A 12,307-nucleotide genomic window follows, 5' to 3' on the forward strand; every position below is an offset into this window, starting at 1 on the left:
GCAAAATTCATACTATAAAGTCATTTTTTAAATCTTTAATCTCTCTTTTTTCTAATTTTATTTCAATTTGATGATAAATGTCAGTCAAATGTTTTATAATGATTCAACTAACTCTTCATCTAAAATAGAATTGGTAGGTAAACATCCTATTTATATGGAAATACCTTTAAAATAAGGAATACGATTTTCACACTCTCATATTATCCACTTGCACACCACCTCCATTTTTTCAAATTTTTTTCTTCATATATTTTCATTTTGAGTTCTCAAACTTCGTTGTAGTTTTTGAATAACTTAAACCTTTTAACTTAGGGCTTGAGTATGGTAGTTACTTACAAATGGTTACTAACGGAATATTTAACTTTGGTTTTAGGATCAATATTGTAACAAATAACAAGTTTACTACAATTTGTAAGAGGTAGGTGAAACAAAGGAGAAACGCTAACAATTATATGTGATAATGAAAATACCTAATTAGACGTACACTAGTGATTAACTTACTTTTTCCAGAAAGTTCTTTTTTATCTCCATAAACTCGGAGCTCCTTCACCATATGATTTTCTTTTTGGATCCGAGAGTTTCCCCTGGATTCTCATCGAAAAAATAACGAATCCTTGATTCTCAGACTTATGTGCCCCTGATATGTTAAGAATACACTTAACATAAAAATAGAGTTGAGTTATTTTTTTTAGCTCACTTTTGTTCTTCAAGCAGGGAGCTTCAAAATCGTAGTTCATGTAAAATAATGCATCATCTATACTTTTGAGCTCATAAACATTTTGATTACTACATTAATGAATTTTCCAAACATTGTTTCAATTCAATGTAGCTATGAAGATAGACGACATGCCGTTTATTATTTTCGTTGGGATTAAAATAAGAAGATAAAACTGTTGCTGGCTGTGAAAACGACGGCGTATGACGTGATAGACTTTAAGGATACACAGATCTGCTCTGTATTTTTATCTCGTTAGCGACTCTGTGAATCGCATCGACTGTTACTCACTGATTTCGGCATTCCAATCCATCACGACTTCTCATCATCACCATTCCATTACTCATTGTTTAATTCTTCTCCAACCATCAAATTTCGTCGCCGCCAAAAATCTCTGCTACTCAGCCACTCCTCTGTTTCAATTCTCAAATCTCTCATTTTTTTCATAGACATCGACGTCTCTCTGTTCTGCCCTTTTAAGCATAAATTATCGTTTTCTCATATTTTTAGAGCTCCAAGCTCTTCTGGGTTCGTCTAATTCTTGCCAATATTTTCCTTGGGCACAGCGGTTTACGTTGTATTGGCCTCCATGGTTATTGGCTTCCAGCTTTAAGCTGTTCTGGGTTCGTTTCAATTGTTACCAATATTATCTGAATCTATTTCAATTATCATTTAAGGCCTACCTGCGATGTTGGGTTACTTTCTATGTATTTTTGGCTGATGGGATAGTTTGGTAAGTTTGCAACTTCATTTGGCGTATTGGGAATTGAGACTTATATTGTACTGGTACATTATTATGTGAACTTTGGTTCGTTTTTAGTCCGTTTGTTGTTTGGATTCGAGATTGGAGGTTTTGGGTGTTTGGTTTCAGAGCAATAAAGTAAAATTGGCAATTGGTCATTTGGAATTTTTCTCTGTCATAAGTTTTTCCTGGTTTATTTGGAAAAGTAGCTCCAATCTTTGGCACTTGGCAGAATATTTGTTTCTCTTTGGGTTATCATGGCTGGTGGAAGAAATGGGGATATTTGATTATAAAAGGCTAGAAAGTTCATCAAATCCTCGAAGGATTCTTCGCCAAACTCCATTGCCAATGGAGGGATCGCCTAGGCTCGGCCCAAAAGGTCTAATTAAGAAGCACGAGTTTGTAAGAATACTAATTCAATGCCTATATTCAATTGGATATGAGAAGTCTGCCTCATGCTTGGAGTTGGAGTCTGGCATTTCCTGCAAATCCGATGATTTTCAATTGCTCGAATCACAGATATCGAGCGGGAATTGGGATGGTTGTGTTGATACCCTTAATGCCATTAAGGATTTGACCGATGACACAAGAGCTGCTGCTTTGTTTCTTGTGTTCAAACAGTGCCTTTTGGAGTATTTGAGTTGTGGGGATGACAAATTGGCTGTGGCCATTTTGCAGAAAGAGGTGTCAGCTTTACAGGTGGACAGAGATAAGGTTCACAACCTTGCTCGGAGTATCCTTTCCTGGAAGGAAGTGGAGCAGAGCAAGATAGACGATAATGCTGTTCGAGAATTGCGAAAAAAACTGTTGCAAGAATTGGAAAAATGGCTTCCTTCACCAATTACGCTGCCCGAGCACAGATTGGAACATCTGGTTGAAACTGCTGTTTTGTCCCAGATTGAGTCATGTATGTATCATAATTTGTCGGATGAAGTTTCACTTTATGCAGACCATTCCTGTAGTAGGGATCAGATCCCTACAGAGACTGTTCAGGTGCGATTTCCGGCCACAATGCTTCTGTCTTGAAAAATTAAGTATTAGGTTTCTACATTTTTGGCTCAGTTGTTCTTCTGTTGGATGGCTGATATACACATGAGCACTTGTTTTTCATTGGTGCAGATTTTGACTGAGCATAAGAATGAAGTTTGGTTTGTGCAATTTTCTAATGATGGGGAGTACTTAGCCTCTTCGTCAAGCGATTGCACAGCCATCATATGGAAGGTACCGTAGAGTTTATAAGTATTTATTCTGGTTATTGAATGTTTTGCTTTCATGCTAAAGTTCATTCTTGAAGATGAATTTATTAACCTATATGGTCGGATGTCTTACTTTTAGGTATACTTTTAGTGTTCTAGACACTGCATGTGTAAAAATCTTAAACTCTCAAAACAGATTATATGGAATCAAGACAATTTAGTTGAGTACTACTGCAGATTTAGAAAAAAAAAAATATGGGAAGCAGAAAATCTTTTGCAATAAGTAGTAAATCCTGCTTTTAGAATTCATCAAATTTGTGAGGAAATGAAAAATAGTTTATTCTGGTTTTGTAAGAGAGATGCATGAAGGAATCTATTCTTAAGCTACATGAATATAATGCATCATGCCACGTGTTTGAATGCACGATCCAAAGAGCTGTCTGTTCGGTCATAAATTTTGGTAAAGCAATAAAAGCAATTATATTGTTCCCAAAGTTAGAATTCTAATGTTAATATAACTTTTAAAATGCAAAACCGATATACCATATAGGATCCTAACAAATGACAAAAATAAGACACTAATTTGGATGTCACCTTAATATTTTGTAATCTTTGTACTACAATAGAGCTTTGTGGAATTTCATCTTAGCATACAAGTGGTGGAAGATTCCAAGGTGCTAGGGTTTCTAACATTAGTTCTGATATTCTGGGCCAGGTGCCGGAGGATGGTAGGGTGACATTAAAACATACCCTACGGAGTCACCACAATCCAGTATCCTTTGTAGCGTGGAGCCCTGATGACTCAAAGTTGCTTACATGTGGAAATGTTGAAGTCCTCAAGCTATGGGATGTTGAAACAGGTACATGCAAGCATACATTTGGGGATCCTGGCTTCATTGTCAGCTCATGTGCTTGGTTTCCCGACTCAAAGCGACTTGTGTGTGGCAGTTCCGACCCTGAAAAGGGCATCTACATGTGGGATTGTGATGGCAATGAGTTAAAAGCATGGAGAGGGATGAGGATGCCCAAGATTTTAGATCTTGCAGTGACACCAGATGGGCAAAATCTTATCAGCATCTTCTCTGATAAAGAAATTCGGATTTTAAACGTGGGAACAAATGCCGAACGAGTCATCTCTGAAGACCATTCTATCACATCCCTTTCAATTTCTGGAGATAGTAAGTTCTTTATTGTCAACCTGAATAGCCAGGAGATTCATATGTGGGATGTTGCTGGTGAATGGGTGAGGCCACAGAAGTATATGGGCCACAAGCAGAGCAAGTATGTGATACGCTCCTGCTTTGGTGGATTGAATAGCACATTCATTGCCAGTGGTAGTGAGAACGCACAGGTATGCTTCCCAAATTTGAGCCTATACATATGCTGAGATACAAATCATTCTTGTCCAGTGAACCAAATGGAACCTCACAAGTTAAAGTCATTATCTTCTCTAGGTATACATCTGGAACCGGCGAAATCATAGGCCAATTGAGGTTTTGCGTGGGCATTCAATGACTGTGAACTGTGTGAGTTGGAATCATAGGAGACCTCAATTGCTGGCATCGGCGAGTGATGATCATTCTATCCGTATATGGGGATCTAGCCTTTCTAATAAGATTCAACCTTAGAAGCTCAGTTGAATGGATCGTATCTCCAATTTCACATCCTATGTATATAGCTTTTGTTATTTTCAATCTCTTATTCATTATTGAGTTTGTGAATACCCTTTTTTTTTTTTGAAAATTTTGGTACAGATTTCCATTTTAGATACCCTTTTCTGGTTGTCACCGACTCTAGCATTTGCTAGTCACCATAAACATAATGTTGGAAGTAATACTTTTCCATTGCCATGCTATGCTAAATATCTGCAAGCTTTGTTTTTTTTGTTTTTCCTTTCTCAATGGATTCGAGGGTTCAAATGTATGAAAATACAACTGGACCAGAAGTTGGTTGGTTGTATGAGTTTTGTTTTTACTCACGGAAGTGGTAAGAGCCAAACTCATGACCGGACTTTTGCCGTGCACATGAGTCTACTGTTCCTAGTGAGAGGGATACTTGTAGAGATCCTAACACTACCTGAAGAGCAACAGAGCAAACAATGGCAGGCTGGTAATAAAAAGAGGAGGATATAACAAAGAAGAGAAAAGTGACAGGTCGTTTAAGTTTTTCAAATTTAAAAATTTATGATGACGTGACACAATAGGATCCCTCCAAAATTTCAGATGGACGGCTGAGATTGGGAAGTAGAAAGTAAGCAGGCGCATCTTCCTCTCTTCTAAATTAAAAGGGGGCATTTTGGTCAAACGTCATTGACTCCGTTCGGGCTTTTGTAAATCAACCAAGGAAACACGGGAAAGAGAGGCACAGACTCTCTCCTCTTCCCCATTAGAGAGCGAGAGCCTCATTTTCTCTCTCCTCGGATTCAGATTTCACGCAATTCCTCAAATTCCTGAAATTCGGGTTTCAAAAAATTCATCGTTTTCCTATGAAGTCCGATCTTATAATGACGGGACCTTCACGACCGTTCGATCAGACCCCGATTTCTCCCTCGCCGTCCGATTGTTATCACTGCAGGTCAGAATTCGAAACCCTCAATCGTTCATGTACTGCGTTAGGTTTTTATTTGTTTGCCTGCTTGCTGTAATTCGATCTATATGCATACGTGATCTTGGAATTTGCTAAATTTAATTTGATTCCCCAGTAATCTATGAGTTTCGCATTTACGTGATGCTTTTGTATGGTGCAAATATATACATATAACTTGATTTTAAATCAAATTAGTTCTGATTTACAGCTTCAGAAAAATGATCAATGTGATTGTACGGATAATTCTGTTTTTTTCCGTTCATGCTGCTGAAGCTTGATTTCATGAAATTGTTGAATTTGAGTTGTAGTGCAATTCAGAAAACTCCAATCCAATAATCATTGTGTTTAGTTTAAGTTCGACTTTTGGAATTCGTCTTTTAGGTTTTTTAAAATTTCATCCTATCATAGTGACTAGTTGAGCTATAGTTCAATGTACCTTTCAATTCTCTTGGTTAGTGTGAAATGCGTGTTCTGTTTGTGATGTTGTTTCGATTCGAGTACATAAAATGGTTCATTGTTAAGGATCAAGTACATAGAACAATAGAACGGATCGGTTAGCAATTGACTTGGTTGGACCGCTAATAAGCTTTAGTAGTGAAACCATTTTATAGCTATGATTGCAGGAAAGAAAAAAAAAATTGTAATGCTGCAGTTTGAGATGTTGATTTAAATTGAGGGATTTGGGTTTGACTATTTAGTGTGAATTGCTGGTTTTAAATGCTAAAATATTATAAAAAGAGAGTTACTGATACTTTCTTATATAAATACGGAAGAAAACACATATTACAATGATTTAGAAGGTGGATCTGAAATAATTATAAAAAAATTCTTGGATAATTTGAAACCTTTCATTTCTTATAATATTAGTTTTCATAAAGTTTAATTAAACAATTTACACTAAAATTCAATCCACATATCAAAATGCAACCCTCAGGTATGTTTTTACTCATATGATGTTCTTCTGAATCAGTGAACTTCTCAATTTTGTTAGTGGCAGAAATGTGGTTGGCTTGATAGCATGGAGGGAGATTTCTCCTAGAGCAAGACATGTACCGAGAAGGCGGTGGGGAGAATCTTCTAAAAGGAAAACTGGTTCCTCCTCTGGGCCTAAGTGCGAAGCAACACGAGATGCAAAACGTGGCCTTCTTTCATGGTACCTACAGCTCTCCTTTCTAACTTTTATCAAGCAGGTTTGAGTATGAGACTTTCTGTGTGTTCTATATAAGGTTGTCAAAGATGCTCTGTTGTATTTATTGAATCTGTATTTATTTATCTTTCAGGGTTGAAGCAGAGTCACTTAAGCATTTGTCAGCCAAGTACTGTCATTTAGTGCCTCCTCCAAGGTCAACTATTGCAGCAGCGTTCAGCCCCGATGGAAGAAAACTTGCTTCGACACAGTAAGTTGTCCAATTATTTAGTTTTTTGGATTTGAATACTTGCTCATATCTGTATTTGGTCTTTACTCTATTTAATTTCTTTTGATACTTTCAGTGGTGACCACACTGTAAAGATAATTGATTGCCAAACTGGCAGCTGCTTAAAGGTTTTGAGTGGCCATAGACGGACACCTTGGGTGGTAAGTTTGGCTTGTGCAATTGCAGACTTATTTACTCTTAGTTTTCTTGCTAATTTGTCATATTCTACTACTTAATAGTTGCATTTTGCTCTATGAATTCTTTAGCCAAAAGCGAAATCTATTAAAACGGTATTTTTTTTCTTTTCTGGAAAACCATATACAAATCAAATAAAGTCTTACCCATTTATTTGACAGATGATATATGAACTAGCTGTTGCAAAATTTTAATAATTAACTAATTAATAGCTTCAATATTTACCTCTGGGGTCTTTTTTCATTAATTACTAACTTATCAGGATTGTATTCTACTTGTCTTATGTAATATCTTTCCGATGCATCCAAAATCCAAACCACTAATTATGATTATTATTTTCACGTGGAAGTAACTAATGGAACTCTTACAGGTTAGGTTCCACCCCTTGCATCCTGAAATAATTGCTAGTGGAAGTTTGGATCATGAAGTTCGCTTATGGGATTTAAACACATCAGAGTGTATAGGATCTCGCGATTTCTGTAATTCCAAAACTGCAATGTTTTAATAGTAACTGCAGTTCTTTTTTGACCAATTGTACATTTTCCCTAAAGTTCTGATATAGTTATTATTTTTGCTGACTCTGGCCTCAGATCGACCTATTGCATCTATTGCTTTTCATGCCAAAGGGGATCTCCTAGCTGTTGCATCAGGACACAAGGTGTTGATTCTTTTTATTATGGTTCTTTGTTATATCATATATAATCCTTTATGGTAAGTAATTGCTTTATAAATTTGATAACACTGACGTACAAAATCCCGTTTCAGTTGTATATATGGAACTACAACGGGGAGCGTTCCTCTCCAGACATTGTATTGAAAACATGGCGTTCACTTAGAGCAGTGCATTTTCACCCCCAAGCTGCTCCATTTCTCTTAACTGCTGAGGTAATTTTTCCAGAGGGTACTTAAAATGATTAACCACTCCAGCTATCATATAGATTACATTATTAAACTGATATGCAGGTCAATGATCTTGACTCTTCAGATTCCTCAATGACACTAGCAACATCTCCCGGCTACTTGCAATATCCATCTCCTGCTGTTTTTGTGGCAAATGTTCATTCTAGTGAGCGTCTTAGTTTGGCTGCTGAACTACCACTTCTGTCCTTGCCTTTCGTCTTCGTGCCGCCATTTGTAGATGATCCAAGAATAGAAATGCAGTGTGAAAATGGGCCTGCTGGTTCAAATAGCATGCAAGTCACTTCTGCTTCAATGCAGTTTCCAGCAGATGCAAATGCAGCAGAGCTGGATGGTAGCACAGCTTCTCCTATGGAGACATTTTCATCAGTACGAACTGCCTCCCATTCGAACGCTGAAGAAAATGCAGATAATTCTCACCTTAATGGAACAGTAAGTGGTGTTTGTGACCGCACAGGAGATTCAATGGAGACTGATGAGATGCAGGGTGTAGGGGGGAGCCAACGTGGAAGCTTTACTAATTTAGATTCTGCTAATGATAGAGTACCGGAAGATATTTCAAATCATCTTGATTTTGGGCAACCTCATAGTAGTTTTCCTTATAGAGATCCAGCATTTTGGGAGCTACCTTTTCTCCAAGGGTGGTTAACTGGGCAAAGCCAAGCTAGTTTTCCCTCGATGCTACCTCTTAATCATGATGGGCATGACACTTCTAGTTTAATGTCGCATCTGTCTGCTCATAATGTGGAGGCTGTGGCAGCTTCTTTAGCAATGCCAGGAAGCACCAGCCTATCTGGAGTTTCTGGAAGATCTGGTTTACAGCACTATTATCCGCATTTCCGCTACTCTGTGCCAGATTCTGGGGATGATGCTGCTTCTTTAAATACCCTACATGATGGGAATGATGCTCAGCCCATTATTAGTAGAATCCAGTCTGAAATTACTACATCACTGGCTGCTGCAGCAGCTGCGGAGTTACCATGCACTGTGAAGCTAAGCGTATGGTCGCATGATATAAAAACTCCTTGTGCTCTGCTCAATGCTGAAAGATGCCGCTTAACCATTCCCCATGCTGTTCTTTGCAGGTACATCTTTGGTATTCCTTTTTATTCTTTTTCCTTTTTCTGGTTTTAGCTTCAGCATTGTGGTGGAAATGACAACCTTCCAACATCCTTATTGAACACAGTTTTAATTGGATACATTTTATGGATTTTTCCTGCTTAGCTTGTCATTATGCTTATGTAATACCTTCTTTGGGCTGTGTTTGCTTTTGCAGTGAAATGGGTGCTCATTTCTCACCTTGTGGGAGATTTTTAGCTGCCTGTGTTGCATGCATGCTGCCTCATACGGAAGCTGATTTTGGACTACAAAGTCTGGTCCATCAGGATTCTGGAATTGCAACATCCCCAACTAGGCACCCAATCTCAGCACACCAAGTCATGTATGAGCTTCGCATATATTCACTTGAGGAGGCAACGTAAATTTCTAATCCTTTTGTCCACTCTTTCTTATTTCTTTTATTCTCTTATTAACAATTATTATTTGAATTGTTCAATGTTCTCGTGCAGATTCGGGTCGGTACTTGTGTCTCGGGCTATCAGAGCTGCACATTGTTTGACTTCAATCCAGGTTAGTTTCATAGGAAACTTGACTCCTATCTGCTTTTGTTTCTATTTATAGGCTGGTGCTTTCTGTCATGCTGTTATTACCTTGGACTCATTTTCTACTGTGCATTATAAGGTTGAAACTCATGGTTAAGTTGGATAATGACTCTTTTTTTTTTCTTTTTGTGTGTGTGTGTGTGTGTGTCCATTTCTGAAAGCTGTTTAGCCAACCAAAGTGTCACTGACGTCAAACTGAATATGTTCCTGTTCCTTTGGTACTTATAGTTGATTTAAGAGCAAATATAACTTTGTTGTTGTAAGTTTCAACTAATAGTACTTTTGATTTCTATGCATGATGGTAAGGGTACATTTCAGTTTGAGTTGAGCCTCTTTTTTTGATGTTTTGCCTGCAGTTCTCACCCACGTCTGAGCACATATTACTTGCCTATGGTCGACGCCATGGCTCTCTTCTTAAAAGTATTGTCATTGATGGGGAGACAACCTTACCTATTTACACTGTTCTTGAGGTGAATTCCAGTGTCTTCTCTCTTGTTCTATAGCTGAGAAGATTCTGTTGTTTAGCTCACTTTCTATGTTAGTTCTTTTGGGAAGTCTTAGTTATCGTCATTTCTTTATTTATTAGGTCTACAGAGTTTCAGATATGGAACTTGTGAGAGTACTTCCTAGTGCAGAGGATGAGGTTAATGTTGCTTGCTTTCATCCCTTTGCTGGTGGAGGTCTGGTTTATGGAACCAAGGTATGCTTTTGACTTCTCAGAAATCTTGGATTACCAGTCTACTATCTATTTTTCCCCTTTTTGAATGCTAATTTTATATAAATTACAGGAAGGGAAGCTTAGGGTACTCCAGTTTGATGGTGCTCATGGTGGGAACTCTGTTGGACCAAATTACTTTACAGAGGAAAATATGGCTGTTGCGTTATAGCGAGCAAGGTTGTAGCATGTTCTTCCTTTCTACGTATCTTGATGAGTTTACCTTCTGCCTTTATAATGGGTGCCAATAAATTTGTCATAGTTTGGGGTGTGTGCACACGCATTTTTCAGGTTTTGTTTTTGCGGGGATGGGTGGATGCTAAGAGCTTTACTTTCTGCACGATCAAAGTTGTTTTCAATATTTTCCCATACCATTTGCCTACCCTGAATAAATTGGTAAAAAATCATCCATTGAGAGTTTGCAAATAAATGCGTAATTGACTCATTTTAGCCTTAAACTGAATGTGTCATATGTTGGTACCATACGGGACCTTTCAAACGCCCAAAAAGAAAACAAGAGCAAACAAAATTACATATTTGGGCTCATTTGTTTACTGTATGCGATTGTCCCTTCCAGGACATCCAATTCACTGTGTGCGATCTACTCTCAGATAGAATTGAATTCCTCCTCTGTTTAGATTTTTAAGGAAAAATGGTTCTGAGAATTTCTTGCTGAGCATATATTATGAACTCCAAAAGGCCAACCTTTTTTTCTTTCAGGTAGATGTGTTTTTGTCTATTATCAATATTTGCATGCTTAAATTGTGATTGATTGAGGTTTTTTGTTTTATCTGTTTAGTTTTGGATTTGGTCAATATTTTGGATGGAGCTGGTTTTGGTTGTTATCAATTGTTTTTAAGTTGATGTGTATTTGTGTTTGTTTGGCCTTGAAAGTAATACATTAGGGTTTCAAATGGTGGTTTTGGTTTTGTTTGGTGTTTTTGTTGTTTTGGATGAAAATTGCTATAAATTCATATTATCTATTTGATATGTGATTGTTCTATATTTTCCATGTCTGGTAATGTGGAAGAGGCGAAATCCTAGAAACTAGACTAGAACGTGTGCCATCTCTTTTTCACCTCCCTGCATGACTTGAATTCTTGCTCTCATTCCTATAAATATCCGCCTTAAGTCTTTTGTTTGAATGTTGAGACTGATGGAGGCATGGCATTTTGATTTGTGCTTGTAGGACCCATGACATTGTAGATATTGGAAAGAAAATTCTGGAACAGCTTCTGCAGTTTGTGCCACATAGTTCCAGCTCTATGTGCTTCTCTCAAAACATGTTTTGTGGAGTTCAAAATGGGATGATGATGTGCAGAGGACTCATCTAAACCAGTGAAAGATGGCCGGGGTCCTAAAAGGCGGAGCAATGAGCTTCATTGAGATTGATGGCGGTGGTTATGCACTTACAGGTGATGACTAGAGAGATGAGAGTTTCATGCTGTACATATAACCATGTTAGATCAATTAACAGACCTTTTGAAGTCGATTTTGTATTTGTGTAATTGTATTAAATCGTGAAGTGCAATTTTGGATACGGAGACTTCGTATTCCCAAGTTCTAAAGAAGTATTCAAGAACTCCCATAATCTTTTAATACACCAAATAAAAACTCCAATAATCTTATTTCCTCGTCCTTGTAACTTCTTGGTTTTGTGTTACATTTAAGGCTCGGTCACAGATTCGACAAGCATACAACCGATGATAAAGACCAGAGTATTCTCTGATTTACGAGGGATGCGAACCTCCACGGTAACCCTTTGTTATTCAGGTGAAATTAATGTTAAACAGAGAAACTTGGAGGTGGAGCGTTGGCGAAGACGCGTGATGATGGTTGTGGCTTGCGTCACCATCTAAGCGAATTTGGATCGGGTAGCAGAGGAAAGTACCCCAAGAGCATATTCCAGCTAAGCAAACCAAAAAGAATGGGATCCGAAGCCCCAGAAAATCAATTTATCCAGACAACCTTTTGGTCCTTTGGTCTTGTACATTCCTTTTACCAAAACAAGAAACCCTAATACTTTACAGAGACATGGTACTTTCCATTCATCTCATATTATACCTATTAAAATATTAACGTATTTTTAAGGATAAGTCCTTTCCCACTGCTTCCAAAATAAATTGAAGAGATTTGAATCTCTAAATTTCTTTAAAAAATTGTT

At 37.6% G+C, this 12,307-nt stretch overlaps 2 protein-coding genes across 4 annotated transcripts; both read left to right on the forward strand.

Moving 5' to 3' along the window:
- On the forward strand, nucleotides 961-4,534 carry LOC18767716 (WD repeat-containing protein 26). Its single transcript, XM_007201097.2, has 4 exons — nucleotides 961-2,450; nucleotides 2,577-2,678; nucleotides 3,369-4,004; nucleotides 4,108-4,534. The coding sequence occupies exons 1-4, from the start codon at nucleotides 1,731-1,733 to the stop codon at nucleotides 4,279-4,281; spliced, it is 1,632 nt and encodes a 543-aa protein (XP_007201159.2). The 5' UTR covers nucleotides 961-1,730; the 3' UTR covers nucleotides 4,282-4,534.
- Nucleotides 4,754-11,775, forward strand: LOC18767672. 3 transcript variants are annotated; one of them, XM_020569717.1, is made up of 14 exons: nucleotides 4,754-5,227; nucleotides 6,210-6,392; nucleotides 6,520-6,636; nucleotides 6,731-6,815; nucleotides 7,220-7,328; nucleotides 7,440-7,507; nucleotides 7,615-7,734; nucleotides 7,813-8,852; nucleotides 9,044-9,244; nucleotides 9,336-9,396; nucleotides 9,785-9,898; nucleotides 10,015-10,128; nucleotides 10,217-10,323; nucleotides 11,333-11,775. In XM_020569717.1, exons 1-13 carry the CDS (start codon nucleotides 5,139-5,141, stop codon nucleotides 10,313-10,315), a joined length of 2,400 nt encoding a protein of 799 aa, XP_020425306.1. In that variant the 5' UTR covers nucleotides 4,754-5,138; the 3' UTR covers nucleotides 10,316-10,323; nucleotides 11,333-11,775. The 3 variants fall into 3 exon arrangements, with proteins under 3 accessions (XP_020425306.1, XP_020425308.1, XP_020425307.1); XM_020569719.1 differs by having other exon boundaries at nucleotides 4,757-5,227; nucleotides 6,237-6,392; XM_020569718.1 differs by having other exon boundaries at nucleotides 4,760-5,227; nucleotides 6,231-6,392.

The sequence above is a fragment of the Prunus persica genome, chromosome G8 (genome assembly GCF_000346465.2).
Source record: "Prunus persica cultivar Lovell chromosome G8, Prunus_persica_NCBIv2, whole genome shotgun sequence".
NCBI classification, from domain to species: Eukaryota; Viridiplantae; Streptophyta; class Magnoliopsida; order Rosales; family Rosaceae; genus Prunus; species Prunus persica.